Source organism: Pseudopipra pipra, chromosome 3 (assembly GCF_036250125.1).
Source record: "Pseudopipra pipra isolate bDixPip1 chromosome 3, bDixPip1.hap1, whole genome shotgun sequence".
Classification (NCBI taxonomy): Eukaryota; Metazoa; Chordata; class Aves; order Passeriformes; family Pipridae; genus Pseudopipra; species Pseudopipra pipra.
In genome coordinates this window covers 107,398,338-107,417,633 of record NC_087551.1, presented here as the reverse complement: position 1 = coordinate 107,417,633, position 19,296 = coordinate 107,398,338, and the positions used below count along the sequence as shown (strand labels likewise).

Sequence of the window (19,296 nt, the reverse complement as noted above, 5' to 3'; positions counted from 1 at the left end):
ATTTTAGAGCAAGGTGGTCTGCTCTCCTGGGGCAAGCCATGTTCGTTCAGACACCAGCATCTTCAAAGAAGTCCTCTGTAAAGCTGATGGGGTACAGGAGAGAGCACAGCTTCTCCTGTGGTTCTAGAGCATGAAGGTTGAAAAGGAAAGAGCTTCTCCAGTGGAAGAGGACAGAGAGAATATGAAGTTGCAAGCAGGGCGAAATAAGTTTATTCCAATGAGTTTAAAGTAAAATCAACCTTTCTTTCAGGGTCAGGGCAGCCCTTTGTATAGTCAGAATGACTAGTGGTAACACTGAGATATTTGGAAGTGGTAACACTGAGGTATTTGAAGGGCAGACATCTGGATCAAGTGACATATGCAGTAGTCTTTGTGATATTTTCACTTTGTGTTTCTGTAGCTTGATGGGATGGATAGATAGATGGATAGACAGATAGAGCAAGCTGTTAGACCTCTGATGGAAAAAGAGATTTTCTCTTGTGTTGGACTTCAGTTTTAGGTTTTACCATTTCAGTGTAATCTGTAAAATGCTTCCCATGAATGCCATTGATCAATGGAATTAAACCAGTTGAATAGCATAGCCTCTGACTTTGGTAAAACAAAAATTGGAAATGCACTAGAGAAAATAAATTAACAAATTGCTGTATAATCCTGTTTAGTTTGCTTTGAAGCAGAATGCTTGCTGTAGGAAGGTTAATATTGACTGTGCTTGTATGTTTTTTGTTTTTTGGCAGGTAACCCTGGACTGGCAGGTTATTACAGGACCTTTATACAGGCCTTATATTGTGGACTGAACCAGCAGTATCCCGTGTGGGTTGTGAGCCATGCCGGACATTGTAAACCTCCCAGTGGGATGGAAATGATAGAAGGTACAATATTGCAACTTGTGCATACAAATGTTTGTACCCCTCCCATTTCACTACCAGAACATGGCCTGTTAGAAGGATGTGAGTTTTAAGTGTCTCCATTGTATTTCCACAGAACAGTTGTATGAGGATTTACTGAGGGATAAAAAAGTATTTTTAGGTAAATTAGATTTGCCAGACAAATAAGTGCTATTAAGAGAATAAGAATTTGCTGTTGGCAGTCGTTCGAGACAAGTTACAGTGAAGAGGTTCTAGAATGTGTCTGTGTTGAGAAGAGTAGATTAGAAAAGTACGTTTTTAAATTAAATGTCCAATTCAAAGATTGAGTACGTTAGGAGAGATTTAATTATCTCTGAATTTAATAATAGCTGTACTAAATTACTGAATTTCCTAGAAGCAATTACATCTTTCTGAGTCTGGGGTGTGGGGTGTTTGGAGGGGAGAGATTGTTTGTGTATCTCTTACAAGTTTTTTGACATGCAGATCTCCAGCAAGATGTAGTAGCCAACTTGAACAGACACTGTTAATGTAGAACATTGTAAAACGGGGGGAGCCAGCAGCAAATCCTGTCCTAAAAGCTGCTTATTGTCAGAATACCTCTGGACTTGGTCAGGCTGCAGTGATGTAGCAGTAAATCAGTATGATTCCTTAGGTCCAAAAGGTTCAGCAATGTAAATTAACCTGAAAATTTTGAAGAAACCATTTTAGCTGTTTAGCATAACTTTCCCTCACTAACCTTTGCACCTGAGCTTCTAAGCCTTTTTATTGGTTTATTTAATCTCAGGTTTGAAAGTTAAATATGAAACTTGTATTTCTTTGGTAAAATTCCTGCCAGTCATTATGTTCAAGCATCAAGCTACTGGCTACTAGCATTTTTTCCTGACAGGTGAGAAATCTTTAGCTTTATAATTTCTGGAACAGCAGTAGCCACAGGGAACAGGTAGAAGTTTGGCAACAGAGTGGAGCTGAGTTTATTGCAGGGAACATTTGAAGGTCTGCACTGGGATCATGTCTATAAGTGTGTAGTTAGTAAAAAGAACCTTTGATAGTGAGAGATGTGTTTGGTGACTTGAAATGGCTGAGCAAATTGAAAGGGGGGAAGGATTTTAGATTGAGTCAGTAGGGGCATTGTCCCATTTCCACTTGTGACAGTCCCTGTACTACTAAAGAGTGTAAATCTGGGTGGAGGACAGCATCCAGTAGGTAAAAGCAGCTGATAGATCTAAGTTGAAAGCTGACTTCACTGTATCCTTTTGCACTGACAATGCTTCTCTGAGAGGGGGAATTTTCAAGAATGTGGTAGCTTTTTAAGATGGACAGGTCAGAACTGAAGTACCATGATGGTGTTGTGTCAGTTGTGTTATTCAATATATTCACCCATGACCTGCAGAATGAGAGTAAACAAAGAAATTTCTCAGTTTGTGAATGGCACTTCATAGCATTTAATTACTGAGAAGACATTAGATGTGAGGGAACTGTGTAAACATCTCACAAAATTTAATGGTTGGGCAAAAAGATGGTAGAGAAGTTTCAGGATAGATAAATATGAATTAATGCATCTGACAAAAAAGATCTTCTTTAACTCTGCCTAGGCAATCTTGAACTTTGAGTACATTTATAAAACTCAGGAAAGATACTAGTGTCATCACTGACCGTTCTGTAATATTAATCATCTCTCATTGCACAGTGGCAGACAAAAATTTAAGACAACAAAGCACTGGCCATGAGGAGTGTTACATACAAGGCAGGAGGCATTGGTTTGTTAGTGTATGTGACCATAGTGGACCCACACCTTGATTATTAGAGTGCAGTTCTGATGGGCATCTCAGTGACAGCTTTTCAAGAGTGAAGTTGGTGAGTGAATGCAGAAAGACAACTAAAACAACACGCAGAAAGACAACTAAAACAACACACAGAAAGCAGCTTTCTTGTTATGAGACATTACATGACTCTTTGATTTGGGGAGCATAATGCTTCTCAGGAGCATGACTGAGTGTCTGGACATGAGCCAGCAGTGTGCCCACATGGACAAAGAAGGCCAGTGGCATCCTGGCCTGGATCAGGAACAGTGTGGCCAGCAGGACCAGGAGAGTGATTCTTCCTGTGTACTCAGCACTGGTGAGGCCACACCTGGAGTGCTGTGTCCAGTTCTGGGCCCCTCAGTTCAGGAAGGATATTGAGGTGCTGGAGCAGGTCCAGAGGAGGGCAACGAGGCTGGTGAAGGGACTTGAGCACAAGTCCTATGAGGAGAGGCTGAGGGAGCTGGGGTTGTTCAGCCTGGAGAAGAGGAGGCTCAGGGGAGACCTCATCACTCTCTACAACTCCCGGAAAGGAGGTTGTAGCCAGGTGGGGGTTGGTCTCTTCTCCCAAGCAGCTATCATCAAGACAAGAGGGCATGGTCTCAAGTTGTGCCAGGGGAGGTTTAGGTTAGATATTAGAAAGAAATTCTTTACAGAAAGGGTAATCAGGCATTGGAATGGGCTGCCCAGGGAAATGGTGGATTCTCTGTCCCTGGAGGTTTTTAAGATGAGACTGGATGTGGTACTTAGTGCCATAATCTAGTAACCGTGGTGGTAGTGGATCAAGAGCTGGACTTGATGATCTCAGAGGTCTGTTCCAACCTGTCTGATTCTATGATTCTATGCAAAATCATGACAGTAAATAAGGTAAATGCAGGATGAAATATACCAGATTCAATAGTGGAACTAACCATCACTTAACAAGCTGATTTAAAACAGGTGAGAGAAAGTATTTATTTATTTATGCATCAGGTAAAAAGTTTAGGGAATTAGCAGCCAAAGCACTATATTGTGGGCAAATTGTATGAGCAGACCTAAAAGGATAAAACAACCTGATGGACAGGTGGTTCATAAACAGCTGCTGAAAGAGTGAAGTTCTCTAATGTGCAGGTGCACTCCTGTCCTTGCGTTGGACACCGACCTTCACACTTCTGTGCTGCTCCTGGTCCCAGTGCCATCCTGTGGCAGGGTTGTGAGCCTGAAAGAATCACCACAAGGGGAAGGGAGGCAGAAAGTGTCCAGGCTTGGTGATGCCTGAATAGCATCTTCTCTTGCCACTGCTGACCTTGGGGGATTGACATGCTTGACCCAGTAAAGTATTTTTTAAAAATTAAGGTGTACTGTAAAAATTCCATGTGTTCCTATGTCCTTCCTATAGACATTTCATAAAGCTTGATCTAAAATAGCCGCATGCAGATCCTCTGAGAAAGTTCAGTATTTCTTGATAACAAAGGTGAGGGCATAAATTTATGCAGAAAACGTTTGAATCTCTGACACCATTGATTATTGAGATTTTTCAGATTGTAATCTAGCAAATAAAAGTGGGGGAAGAGGGGGAGCTAGCAGAAAAGAACAAATCATACTGATGCATTTACAACAGTGGTCTACAAAGTTTTTTGCTCCTGCACTGCTGTCAGTAAAAAGAATTTGGGGCACACACCCTCAACATATCATTTTTAAAAATTTTAATTACATACATGTTCCTCTACATTTCTGGTACTTCTTTCCTATACCCCTCTGTGCATACACCTCATTTCAGAGACTACTGATTTAAAGTGTGCATGCCTTTAAATAGTGCACTTAACTTGTAAATGATGATGCTGTAAAGGGGTCTAAAATTAAGCCAACTGTGTGGAAGTATTATGTCTGGTTATATGTAGATCAGGTAAATTTTGAAAGTCTCAGAAAGACTAAAACAAGTTTTCCAACAGCAGACATCAATCATAGACTACTCCCTATTTGACTGGAGACACTTAGCAGTTTGGAAACCAAACAAAGCTACACCCTTCATTTTTACTTCTCTATGATATCCTTCTATTTAGAGAGTTCTTGCAGGCTCTGCTCCGCAGAGACACACACCATTAATTGAACATTTCATTGCTGTAATTCTGTTTCCAGCAATCAGTCCACTGTGAAAAATAATTTGAAACTTATTTTTACTCAGTGAACACAATGAAAAATTATACCTCAATTTCAACGTCCTTATCCTCCTCCTCAGCTTTTAAAAAAACAGTTGTTTTGAACACTGCTGTGGCTCCAAACAGGCCCACATCAATCCTTAGGTGTAGGCAAAATTACAAAAAGGAGAACAGTTTTCTAACTTTTTCTTATTCTGTTTTAAATTGGCACTAAAAATGCATAGACAGCCTGTGTACATACATAGCCATGTCTTAAAGTGGTCTAATTCTGTGGACATCTGCTGTGGCTTGACAAGAAATAGGAAATAAGAGATCTCAGATGAAAGTAAGAGTAGAATCATAGACTCATTAAGGTTGGGAAGGATCATCAAGTGCAACCTTTGACTGAATGCTGCCATGCCCACTAAACCAAATCACAAAATGCCACCTCCACTCGTTTTTTGGACACTTCCAGGGATGGTGACTCCACCACTTCCCTGGGGAACCTGTTCCAATGTTTAACCACTGTTTCAGTGAAGAAATTTTTCTATATATCCAACCTGAACCTCCCTTGGCACAATTGAGGCCGTTTCCCCTTGTCCTATTGCTTGTTACCTGGGAGAGGCCGACCACCACCTTGTGTAGCCACCTGGCTACACCCTCCTTTCAGGGAGTTGTAGAGAGCAAGAACATCCCCCCTGAGCCTCCTTTTCTGTGGGCTGAGCCCCCCTAGATCCCTCAGCAGCTTCTCATAAGACTTATGCTCCAGCGCTACAGGCTGGGGACAGAGTGACTGGAGAGCAACCAGGCAGAAAGGGACCTGGGAGTTTGGATTGACAAGAAGCTGAACAGGAGCCAGCAGTGTGCCCAGGGGGACAAGAAGGTCATTGGCATCCTGGACTGTATCAGGAACAGTGTGGCCAACAGGTCCAAGGAAGTGATTCTTCCCCTGTACTCAGCGCTGGTGAGGCCACACCTGAAGTGCTGTGTCCAGTTCTGGGCCCCTCAGTTCAGGAAGGATATTGAGGTGCTGGAGCAGGTCCAGAGGAGGGCAACGAGGCTGGTGAAGGGACTTGAGCACAAGTCCTATGAGGAGAGGCTGAGGGAGCTGGGGTTGTTTAGTCTGGAGAAGAGGAGGCTCAGGGGAGACCTCATCACTCTCTACAACTCCCGGAAAGGAGGTTGTAGCCAGGTGGGGGTTGGTCTCTTCTCCCAGGCAACTATCATCAAGACAAGAGGGCATGGTCTCAAGTTGTGCCAGGAGAAGTTTAGGTTAGATATTAGAAATAATTTCTTTAAAGAGAGGGTGGTCAGACATTGGAATGGGTTGCTCAGGGAAGTAGTGGATTCTTCGTCCCTGGAGATTTTTAAAAAGAGACTGGATGTGGCACTTAGTGCCATGGTCTAGTAACCGCAGCGGTAGTGGATCAAGGGTTGGACTTGATGATCTTGGAGGTCCCTTCCAACCCGGCTGATTCTATGATTCTATGACCCGTTGTTGCCTTTCTCTGGACACACTCCAGCACCTCAGTGTCCTTCAAGAAAAAGGACACAGGTTTGGTTTGGTTTGGTTTGGTTTGTCCTTAGGACTGCCAAGATACTATTTTTGGTAGTGAAGTAAGATTGAGAGTAAAGAAAAATTAAATCAAAGTCAATTTGTTTATTTATTTGTTATAATAGTCTTTGTATGCCAAGCACTACAGAAATATGGAATCGTGTGATTCTTAATTGATTAGAGACACAACTGATGCATTAAAATATATACCTAACAAATAGCTAGTCATCAGTCATCTCTTAATGATACAGTATTGGATATATCTGTCTCGTATTGGCCTCATAAGTCACCAACATGCCTGTAACAAATGTGGATAGAGCCTTCCCAAATCTTTGTTCGCGAAGCCCAGCCATGATGGAGTCATCTCTTAATGATACAATATTTGGTCAAGTAATAAATTATATTAAAGATAAATCTCTTGAACTTTCTAAACTGTACGGATGAGTATTGGGCTATACAAAGTCAAATTACAAACACTTTTTATAGTGTCAGCAAGGCATATTTTCTCTTTGGTATACAGATTGTCTACTGAATGTTGCTTTGCATCTGAATCACTATTAACTTCCTTTTGAATGAAATGCCATTCTTAATAGTCAAGTTAAAAGATAAAATTGTAGTTTGATCTTTTATGTTCTATGGACTGTAGAAGATAATAGTATGTCCTTAAAATCTGTTAAGCTAGCCTTAGTTCATAGTTCTTGACAAAAAGAGGTAGGTAATGATTGATTTCTAGTCCATCAAAAGAATATTTCCATTGCTTTCTCTTTACACATGGAGTGTAGGGCCTTTAGGCCATTTTGAAACTGCATTACATCCTTAAGAAAGAATATGGAAAAAGCACAAAAGTGGTGAAGGGATAATAAATTATCTGTGAAGACATTGATTATGTGATCCCAGAATGTTAATGTACCATCAGTGTGAAGTTTTGAAGTGAAATTAAGTTGTGTATAAAAAAAAAAAATAAATTCTAGTGTTACATGAAAATTTGGAAGCCGTGTGGAGCTTGAATTTATTTGATATATTGCTTCTTGGCTGTTGTTACAATTCATCTGAATGGAGTTTGCTTTTGCAGCCCTCCGGCTTCTAATGAAACTGCAGAATTGACTATGAGTGAGAGTCTGCCTCTAGCTCAAGTGATATAAATCTACAAAAAATGACTGAAATTATTTGGGTCAAACTGAATTTTTACTTTAGCAAATTAATAATCTTGTTAATTGCTAGGTAGTTGTCCACCAAATGTCAGATATAAGTGTGGGCATGGTTAGCAGATTTGAACCATAAGTTTCTACCATCATGATATGCTGTACTGGCAGGAAAAAGTCTAAAATAGTAGCCTGAGCAAGACAAGGAGCATGGTGTTCTATAATAAGAGGGTTATGAGTTATTTGAGACAGTGATTCCCAAGCTGTGATCTGTGGGACACTGGTGGTTCCCAGGACACTTGCTTGTGGTTCATGAAGAGCTGGCTGATCAGATGAAGTTGGCATTCTGGCCCCTTTCCACTTGCTAAGCAGAATGAATAGTAACTAAGAATACTTTTCCAATAACACTTCTTTTGTGTAAGCATTTGCTGCGGTGCCCTTAGAGATGTTGTGCCACCACAGATGTGTGGTGAGGGTGAGCAGTGGGATTGTGGTCTGTACTGCTGCAAACAGGAGAGGAGGAGGTCATGAAAGTTGGGTGTTCCAAGAACTGGGCTCCTAAAAATAGGGACTCATCCTTGTTGTTGTGTATCATAGAATCATAGAATAGCCTGGGTTGGAAGGGACCTTTAAGACCATTTAGTTCCAACCCCCTTACCATGGACACAGACACCTTTCACTAGAGTGGGTTGCTCAGAGCTCCATCCAACCTGGTCTTAAACGTTTCCAGGGAGAGAAGTTACACAGGCGCAGGGATTCCATATGTATTTGGTAGTTTTCACTGGCTTGTGAATCATGTATTTTAAGTAGAATAGATATTTTTAGTGATTGCTGATGGTGGAGAATACCTACACTGCTGAATCAGGTGAATCAGAGCTACTGGCAATCTGTTCGGTCAGTACAAAAACACCTCAGAATTAGTCTCTGTAGTACTTAGAAATTTTTTTGACCAGCAAATCATTATCTATGCTTCAGCACTGTTTGGTCAGTAATAACAGCAGAGATGTGGCCACGCTGAGGTACACAGTGATAGCTGGGTTTAAAAGGCATTTGTGTCTTGCATATTTATATGTACATATATATAGGGAGACAAGCAGTAGGTAGGCAGCTGGGCTGGCATCTCACATGCATACTTTAAGCTTATGCATACACACATTTAATTCACATTACACACATTTAATTCACATTAATTTCTATTTCAGTAACATTTTCTGCTTCCTAGGCATATAAATTAAAATACCTGAGAATCAATGAAAGATGGATTATCTCTAATGTAAGTTCTTTTGAGGTTTAGTCAGTTATGTGTATATATTACAGACCCAGAGAACTCTGTAGTCATGTTTATGTCCCAGACCACATTCAAATTCTGCTTAATTTTAATGCAGAATTATTTCTCCCAGCCTAGGGGTATCGCAGTGTAGATGCATTAAAACCCCCAAGTATCAGACATGCCATTCGGGTAGAATTTTTCTAGTTTCATAACTATTTCATAGCCAAGAGTAATTTTTTTAATGTATAGAGAGGAGAAGCTTCCTGTTTACGGAGCTGGCCTTGGCGCTGATTAATCACATTGAGCTCCTCACATGGTGTTCGTCAACAGCAAGGGATCCCACATCGGGGTGTGCACAGAGGAACTGGTTGTTTTTACAGGATGGGACAGGAACTGTCAGCTCAGTGCAGTGCAGTGCTCCTGCCCCTCCTGATCCAGCAACTGCTGTTGCCCAGAAACCCTATTCCTTCCTTGTCTTGGAAAAGGCAGCCGAAGGAAGGAAGTGTGTGTGCACATGTAAAAGTTATTATGAGGCATTTAAATGTTGAGGTTTTTGTCTTTGCCTGGTAAGATCTGAATTTTACTGTATGGTTTTAGTGCTAGGTGTCTATTTTAAGGAAACAAACGGTCATTTCATGTTATGAACCCACTGGAATGTTTGAAATCTAAATGTGTGAAAAGTAAGCAGCCCTAGGGATGCTGCAGTACTCCATTTACTTCTTTCCTTTTAGCCACATTCAGTTAATTATTCATGGAGGTCCCATAATCATGTCCATAATTATGCAAATACATCCTTAGAGTGAAATCTTGGCATTTGGCATTGACTTTATCAGTCTTGCTTAATTTTCAGCATGTGTTTAAAGGTCCTGTTCTGTTTAAAATCAAAACTAAGAAAATGAAATTTTGCCATATGTGAAGTATTTCTAAGTTGCTCTGTTGTTTTCTTTTCTGGCCATCCAAAATGATAACAATTTTAACTGCTCATACCTTAGCAGCCATGTATTTATTTGTAATGATCACTTAAACACTATTAAGCTCATTTTAGTACCACTTAATGCATAGCTCTATGTTCCATTGACTTCAATGAAGTCGTGACTAATTTTTGTTGACATTACTAAGAATAGAACTTTGTCTTTACATTTCTTATGGTTGCATGAAAAATAGGTTCTCTGTATTCTCTGATTCTTTCAAGGTTTTCCCCTCAGTCTGTCAGCAGAATACCTGTTGGCATATTTTTTGAAAAATGTCCATAAGAGCTTTCTAATCCAATTCTAGTACTTTATTCAACTAATTCCTCAGTTAAAAGAAGCAGAAATTTTCATCCATATCTACAAATAAGAGTAATATAATTCTGTTTCTGAAGATGGGTTTGACTTGATGATCATTGTGAGTCCCTTCCAAATTGGCATATTCTGTGATTCTGTAATGGCTTTTGAAACCTGATGCAATCTTCTGGATCTTTATCCAGAAAACAAGATGTTAAAAAAAAAAAAAAAGACATCAAGACATCCATCCGTTGGAGAGTACAATGTCTTTACTGCATTCCAGGAAACTTTGGATGTAGGTTTTGAAATTGTTTATGGGTCATATTCTGCCTTTCACCCCATGACACAGATATGTTCTCCAACTGGTACCATCATTTCTGATTACATACAGATGGCTGTTGGGGGGTGGGGAAAGTGTTCAGGAATGTGAACCCTATGAAGAGGTAACAGTTGTATCTTCTGGTGTCCTGCTTTGCAAGAGAGGACCAGCACTGTCATGTTTCAGAGTAACTTATTTAAATGTATACCATACTATTATAGGGAAAGTAAAACCCTAACATCATTCAATAAACACAATATTGAGATGATTCAGATTATTTTCCCTGGGGGGTATACTTAAGAATCTTTTAACCCAACTCACTTTGAAAGATATATTTATGGCTGCTAACAGAATGAAAACAAAGTATCCCCATAGCAGAGAATAATTCCTTGTATCTGAAGGTGTAACAGGTCTGGATTTTTTTTTTATACTTGAGTCAAAAAAGTTTATTTTCTTCATAGGTTAGCTGTAGGAAGAAAGCTGATCAATACTTTTATTTACTAATAAGAGTTTCTACTTTATGATAGAGATCTTTGATTTAATTTGATATCCACAAAGCTTGCAACAAATGGTGCAGATCTTGATGGGATCCAATGTTTGGTGGCATTTTTATTTTTAATTGACAGTGATCTTCAACTGTAAGACTGAGGAATCGGCACAACATAATTCCAGATTCTAAAATCAATCAGGTTTGGAACATGGGCCCCTTCTTGTTTTGTTTTGGTTTTAGGAGTTTCCTTTTCTTTAAGGAGCAATGAAGGCATTTCAGGGAAATACAGGAAACTGTAAGGCAGAGTGTGCAGGAAGAAGTAACTGCAAATGGTCTCATTCTGAAATAATCAGTAGTGAATTACTCATACCTCCCATGTATCTACCTAAATCTCTCAGTAAGATCTGAGTAGAGGATGAGTGCTTAGAGAAATTATAAAGAAAATTATATGGTACTGTGGACTCAGGTTGAATGAGGGGGTCCCAAAGCTGCTTGCTGGGTGAAGGAGTTTTTGTTTTTTCCTAGTTTTGATACCACGTGGCACTGCTCTCTTTCTTTAAGCCAGACATTCGTACCTTCCTAAAGGCTGGATTAGTGGATTCATACATCTATTAAAATTATCTAATTTAGCTATCAAATTACTGGTGTGGTCAGGTGACTACTTAGTTTTCAAATTATTCCCCATTGGTTAAATGTTATAGCAGATAATTAAAATTCTCAGGGGTTGCCATTGTAGTGTCATTTTTTTCCGAACAGTATTATGTTTTCAAACATATTACTAATGAGTCTTTGCTGTCAGACACTCCACTGACTTCTGTACTGGTGTTTACATGATTTAGAGGCAGAACTTTTATTCTTCAATTAATCATGAAGAGAACAATTTCAGTATTTCTGAATTCACTTTATTATAAAACTCTACTTGATCATATTTGGATCTGTTTATATCTAGAGTGCAGGTCAAACTCAGTTGCTGTCTTTTTATATAAATTATACTGCAAAGCTGCAGGCAGTTTCAAAGCATTTGTATTTAGCTGTTACTTTAGTATCTGCTAATGTAAATGAGTGAGAAAACCAAACTTTGTCCAACTGTGACTCTAGAACTGCTTGTGGTTAATTGGTTTACTTTCCATGTAGGACCTCTCACCTGTGCAAAATGAAGACCAAAAAATCTCTTATTCATCTGTAGTGACAGATCTTGGAATAGTTTGGGTTGGAAGGGATCATCTAGTTCCAACTTCCCTGCCATAGAAGCAAGTTGCTCAAAGCCCCATCTAACCTGATCTTGAACACTTCCAGGGATGAGGCATCTACAGCTTCTCTGAGGAATGTGTTCCAGCGCCTCACCACTCTCATAGTGAAGAATTTCTTCCTTTAGTCTAATCTAAACCTGCCCTCTTCCAGTTTAAAGCCATTCCCCTTTGTCCTATCACTCCATGCCCTTGTAGAAGTTCCTATCCAGCTTTCTTGTTAGGACTCAGTTTTGTAGTGGTGTCACTTAAGTCTCCATTTCAGCTGTCAGGTAAAATGAAGCCATCACATTACCTTGGGCATGTTGCCATAGTTGCCATGCTGGGCAGTTCAGGCCAGTGACTAAGAATGAAACCTTCAGCATTTTCTTCAGGAAGGTTAAAAAGGAAATTGCTATCTTGGTAATAGAGAATTAATTTTTAAACAATGTAACAGAACACTGGAGAAGAAGAGATATAAATCAGAATTTGAAGTGGTCATTTGGCAAAACTGTGTTTCCTCCTGAAACATACAAAACTTGCACTGCACAGCACGTGCAAGTGCTAATTTAAAGCATCAGCAACTGATAAAGAAACTTGCTAAATTTATATAAAGTAGAAAGTGAAATGATTTTCATAAATTCAGGCTTTTACATATACTGTTTTGTCCATTTCTCTTTTGCCAGCAGGGATCAGTGCTGGTAGTCACTGAGCCGTGGCGGGTTCCCTTTGCTGTCAGCTCACACTCCTTGTGCAAAGAGGAGCCCACACAGAGATTACAGGGCTTTTCAAGCCAGGTAGCAGTTTAGGAGCATGGATTGAGTGCTGTGAGGTAGCACTGCATGGCAGAATATTTTGCATATGTGCTGTGCTACAGCCCTCGGCACTGGTAGCAGGGGGTCGGTCGTGTTCTCTGCTGGAATAAACTGACGTAGTTCTTTTCAGTCAGCACTGTGGCACCAGTTTACAGCATCAGGGAATATGAGATAACAATTTTGAAAGCCTCTTATAATCTATAAATAAATTTTGAAGGATGAAAGATGGAAAAATGTTATATTTGCCTAAGTGGATCATTTACTGCTTAAAACAGATGCAGATGGTATTGTTACATAATTTGAACTTGAATATTAAATTTAATGTTTCCATGGACAAATGAACATAGAAACCTACACTTTGCTTTATATTTCTGTTGAAATAGTATCATCCAAGATGAATACACACAAAAGTAAAGAAAAAGGACTAAGTTTACTCAATGCCATCCTATAGGAGCTAGTGAGGCAGGAAGTGCATTAGTGTTATTTTAGTGTTATTCTCAAGATAAGTTTTATTTTGGTATTATTTTGAAGAGTCATAATTAGTTGAATGTTTCAGTCTTGGTCTCTATTGCAGTTCTGAATAAAATTTTGAGAGGGATTTTCAAGAAAAATTGGGATTAGCCTAACAAAAGTTATAGGTTGAATTCAGTAGAAGGATCAAACACTTCATAAAATGTCACCCATCAATGTGTATGGTCACTGTGAGGTAAAAATTCTTATTGTTAATCCATAACGGCCCCTCTCAGCTCCTTGCTTTTTCCCTTTTCCTTCTCTTGACATTGTAGTGTGCTCCTTCTCATTTTCTCTTACTTTGGAAATAATTCTTTTTATTTCCTGTCTGTGAAATAACATGGGTTGTCTTCCTTGGCCAGCTGTCTTACTCTGCTCCAAACTTCGGCTCTCCCTTGTTTGCTCTCAGTACTTCTTTCTCTATTTGTATCTGTTTAAACTTCCCAAAGTTTTGAAGTGCTGTTTTCAATAGGTGTGACTGTTGGACTTGCCTACTGCAGCACAGCACCTCATTTGTCATACACCAGAGGAATCAATGCCTGTGAAGTGATATTCATCTATTTTTGTTTCCTTCAAGACTCACAGAATTTCCGCTGTCCTTTCTTTGCCATCTATGCTATATCTACCCAATCTTGGTGATGTGCAGAACATCGTTATTCTTGTTTTCTTTCATTGTTAAACTGTATAAAAGCAAGTTTTGTTGAAGTGTGAAGTTCTGTTTGTGTGGGCAAGTGGAAGGCATTCACAGAGCCTTGCACTTGGCTTCAGTGTGTCCAGAAAACAAGAAAACGTAACATGGACAATCAGTTTTCCATGGGCTCAGACCTCTTTGTTTTTGCTCCTTGACATCACTTCATGTTGGAAATTCAGATCTCCTCCTATGGAGTGGTGGTTCTCTAACCTCTCCCTTGCTAATGGGTTGTTTTTTAATTTTTGTTTTACTATTTGTTTTCTCTCTTTATAGTATGATGCTGAAAATTCTAACAGATTGTACTTTCTGCAGTTGTTCAGCTTAGTGAATGACTGCAAAATGCAGTCATTCAAATACAGAAAACTTTTCCATCTATGTTATGTAAAACACCTATGTTATATTTGCTTCATGCATGTTAGAGTGGTTGGAATGGAGACATTGATTGGTGTAAAACTGTGTAATAAAACACTCTTTAATGGTGTTTCCCTTGCCAAAATTGGAGACAAAGTTTGTGCTGTTACCTCATCATACCTTGGTAATAGTTACCCTAATCAGAGGGAAGCAAGACTGTGAATGCAAAATAAAATAAGTTTCTAACAGATTTCTAAATTTAATAAGTTCAATATGCTCCTGTATGCTTTTAATAAAAATTTGTGGTTTAGTGTTTGTCATGTTTATTAGTTCATTCTGTCACACTGTGCTTGTACTAATTTAATTATAATACAACTTCCTTTGAAAAACAGATTAGGTGTTAAACAAGTGTCCCAGCAATACGTATGCAGATAGCAAAGGAAATCAGTAGTTTAGTTTGTAAAATAAGGTCTTGTTATTTTTCTAGTAAAGAAAATAATACATACGACCACTTCAGTATCTTAAGTAAATGGTAATTTATTTGTGGAGGATACCTTTACAAAAAGTAATTGCTCCAATAAACACTAATGAGTGGTGTGTTTATCTTAAAAGTTGCATGAACAGTTCCTGAGGGTGCTAGGGACAGCCTAAGGTCTAAAGGTTAATCTAAAACACAATGCTTTAAGACCTGGTTCCTGGTGTCAGGAGAAGTTCTTCAGTATTTATTGAACATTCTTTCACGGTTTCCATCCCATTTCTTTGGCATTTTATTGCTTGCTCATACAAATTATCCAGGGTTCACTAATCAAATGAAAGATTGGGTGAAACATTCAGGTTTTAAGCAATATGTCTTTAGGGGATGCCCGTAGTAGACTCACCTTAAGTCTCAATTTTTAACCTTACAGTTCTATCTAAACAGTTTCAAGTGGCATCATTCAGTTGTAAGAAATTATTGTCTTTTGCTATAAGAACAAAAGCAGTCAAATTATTTATTTAATTTCCAGAATTAGACTCCTGATTATGCACACCATTTTAACAGCTAATCCTTCTGAGTAATTAAGTTGTGGGGTTGCTCTCTCCCTGTCATAAGATAAAACTTCCCAGGGGTTGCTTCATCTGAACAGAAGTTACTCAGTCACAACTGCTCCTCCTCCCACCAGGCAGTGTGTATGTTTGCAGTGGAAAAAGGATGTGATGTGTACAGTGTAAAACACTTGGCCCAATATCCTGATTGTACTTAGGGTATTTGGTGGAGATGCAGTGGACTTAACATGACCCTGAGCTAACTCTCCTGAACCATGTGGTTGGCTGTACTTGATGCTTTGTGCCTTTTCATAAGCTTTGATGTCATCACTGACCTGTCAGTATTTTCTCCCGCTTTGCTTTGCTTCCTCTTGATACTTTCTTGTTACTGCATTTTCATGTGTTTAAAAACTTGTTGTTTCTCCTTACTGCTAACATTAAGCTGCATGATGATGTGTCACACAGCTGAAATGAGCACCATCTTCAGAGGAAGAGGTGAATTTTTTTCTAGCCCCCTGGTTCAGTCTCCAGATACTTACTTGTCCTTATCCTGCAAAAGGTCCAGTTCTGAAAATTCTTGACCAGAAGATTTTAGACAAGGGGTTCATTAGAGATTTTTCTTAGATATCCTGCTACCACCTCCTAGAGTAAATGGTCCAGGGAAGAAGACACAGTGCAGGTAGACCAGTGGTTTTTACCTCCCATTCCTTCATGACATATAATCACAAGTTACCTTTTCACATAGTTCCTTGCTTGTTCATGAGTAATTTGGAGGCCTTCTGTATGAGCAGATCTTGGGACAAACTTCAAAGTCACTCCCTGACAAGTGAACAAGTGTATGTACTGAGCTCAAATACTCAGTCACCTGTTGTGACCAGAGCAGTTTGGAGTTTGGACATGTAAGCCTTTGCTTTTGAAATTCGGAAAGTACAAAAGCATGCAGACATTTGAGGGTACTGTTGGAAAATCTGTCCTCTAGTATCTTTTTGAATCATCCAGTAAAAAGAAGTCTATGATTTTTGGAGACTCTTTAATGATGGGCTACATTTTGTGAATTGCCAGCCTAAAGTCTGCTTGTATAACTGCTGTGCTTTTTTTTTCTGCTTAAGAATTTCCCTTGTATACACAGCAGAAAAAACAAGCAAACACAATTCTCTGTTATTTCCCTGAAAACCAAAGTCCTCTTTCCTAGCAAGATTAACTTGTCGACTAATCTTAGAGCAAACACTTTATTTTAATCTGTCATTGTTTTCTGCCTGTGGTTTTAGCAGAGGTCAGAAAAAGAGATTCATTAAAGTGATGGTGCATTTGTTTTTCCAAAAGCACATCAGAAGATTAATGCTTTGCCAAAGAAAATAAAGAAATACAGTATTTCTTTTAATACACTTCAGCTAAATAAAGTCTTAAAATCACATGTCTTGGCGCAGATGGGGTGTTTGCAGCGTAAGGTACAAGTTTTATAATTTCTACTATCTGAAAACTGCTTAAATGATCTGTCCTTCAGCCATGGCATGTATTCCACACCTGAGGTGAAGTCACTCTGGTCCCTTCTCTGATGTAGAGCCATTGGAGAGCTGACTGCCAGTGTGTTTGTGCAAGTCTGTTTGCTTATACAAAGAACCCATTTAAGCTTCTCCACCCAAGAAATTCATGTTGATTTTGGATGGGTGATTTTATTCTGTAAAATAAAGAAATAAATCTTCCAAACTTGTGATGCAACCCGGCTCTCACATATTTTGGACTATGAGAAGTGTAGCATTTGTGTTGGGGAAACCTGAAGTGACATGAGGCGTGGGCAACTTTATATTTGTCCAGATGCAAAATAGGATACGTATTTCAATATAGGGTTACTGGAGTTTCACCTGACGAGAGCGGGGTCAGTCCGTGATGAGAGCTTTGCATGCGGATCACCAAACCCCACACTGCACACTCATCCTCCAGTGTGGCTCTCCAGGAATAGTGCCAAGGTGATTGGGTTTGGCAACAAACCAGTATTTTGGAAGGAAAGGAAAGGTTATATTAAACAGCTGAAATATTTCTCTCGGGTCAGCCTTGGCTGTCAGGACTCGCAGCCTCAGAGGGATTGTATGTGTGTGTGACACAGACCAGTAGCCGTGGGAATTGGAGCATCTTTGCTCTGAGTGGTGTGAAATGCGCTGTGCTGAGGATGATTCAGCCCAGTGCAGTAGAACGGGTGTCCATGGTCATCATCGATCACAACTAACCCATCCAGTTAAAAATTGCTTCTTCAGTCTCTGCTTTCCCCAGCTCCCATAAGGAAACACTAGTGCACAGGCTTGAGCTGAGTATGCTCAAGTCCTAAACTGAAGTGTGGGCAAATGCAAGGAGGAAAAGCCCTTCTTTTTACTGTACTCTTAATCCCAACCATATCCTTCCTCTTCGGCAACGCAACTGGTTCTGAACAGGCACATCTCTGCTGAAGTCAGTAATAGCTATGAATATGTTGGCCAGAATCTCTACACTGCTCTTTATTAGATAACTAAATAATAAATTAGATATCCAATGTCTTCATAAATAATAATACAATAAATAATAAAATAAGTAACTGTATTCATCTGACATAGTTATCTAAACTTGGAAAATGTTGAGATGGGGCTAGACTGTCTCTGCTGTACATGGCAGCAATGTTCAGCAACTGTTTTAGCAGATACAGAATTCATATAGTGAAAAGAAGCCATTAACCTCATGAGACTGAATAATGCAAATAAAAATTTGTTTTCTTTCCTAGTTGGTTTCTGGGTTCTTGTGAACCATGAGAATTCTCTAGAAGATTTATATGTCTACTTTACCTCCTTTTCCCTTGTTCTAACTGGCAAATAAGCTGAAATTCTTGTAAAAAACCTTATCTTCAAGAATTGAAATGAAATGTCAAACATTATAAGATGTGCTGATAAGTTACTGAGTTGACAGTGCCTGACTAAAACAGTATGGAAATGATAGCAAAATGACCTGCACAACCCAACACATGGTTATATGCATATACTCAATAGAACTTATTCTGTCACTTGTTTCTGTATCCAGTGGCCTCTTGTATTTCAAGTATTCTGGGGGTTTTGTGTTATGTATACCTGTAATTAGACTTGTGATATAGACAACCTGTTCCTTCATGAGACTGAGCTGCTGTGTAATTAAATATATATAAAAATTTAAATAAAATGTAGGCCTAATAAACAAAATATTACTTCTCATCTAATTTTACATTCCTTGAGTGTGTTTTAGTAAACCTTTTTTTCTTTTTGAAAGTTATGCTGGGATATGACCATCAGTAGTTTTAGTAGAAATATTAGTTTAACTGAAGAACTTCTTTGTTGTCATCTTTGAGCTAATACTTTAAACTCAGAAAAGAGCCATCAGAACATGTTCTCGAGCAATTATTTTGCTTCTAAAGGTTATGTTTCATGCAGATAATCAAAAAGGTGTTATAGTGCCAGCCCACTTGGGCTACTAATTTGTACTGTCACTGTCAGCCTTCTAATAGCTTCAGTAGGGTAACATTGGTAATTTTTGGTATTTGAGGTTACTGTCCAATTGCCATCAAACTTACTACATACGTATTAAAGTCCCGTCAGCCTTTGTGATTTGATAAACGCTGTTCACAGTCCTAGGCAGTTCACCCATAGTTGTCGCTTTCTCCAAGCAGATGCAAAACCAACTCCCATCTGAAATGGATCTGTGATACTATCTGACTTTCTCTTACAGTAGTTTTTCAGTGCATTTCAGTCTTTTTAATGTATTTATAGTATCGATGGATGCTTTCTTCCGCATTTATTTTTCACACAGCAAACTGTTGCAGAGCACATCAAAAGAAACCAAGTGGGAAGTCACACCTAATACTT

General features: G+C 39.1%; 1 protein-coding gene across 2 annotated transcripts in view; it reads left to right on the top strand.

Annotated features, from left to right (window-relative positions):
- The window catches only part of LDAH (lipid droplet associated hydrolase), a 116,819-nt gene that overhangs the window by 30,967 nt on the left and 66,556 nt on the right, over positions 1-19,296 (top strand). Inside the window, exon 3 of one of the 2 annotated variants that reach the window (XM_064650628.1) lies at positions 735-869. The exons of the other annotated variant lie outside the window; for it this stretch is intronic. Within the exon in view, the coding sequence (XP_064506698.1) occupies positions 735-869 (135 nt within the window). The remainder of the gene's footprint in view (positions 1-734; positions 870-19,296) is intronic. 2 annotated transcript variants of the gene reach the window in all.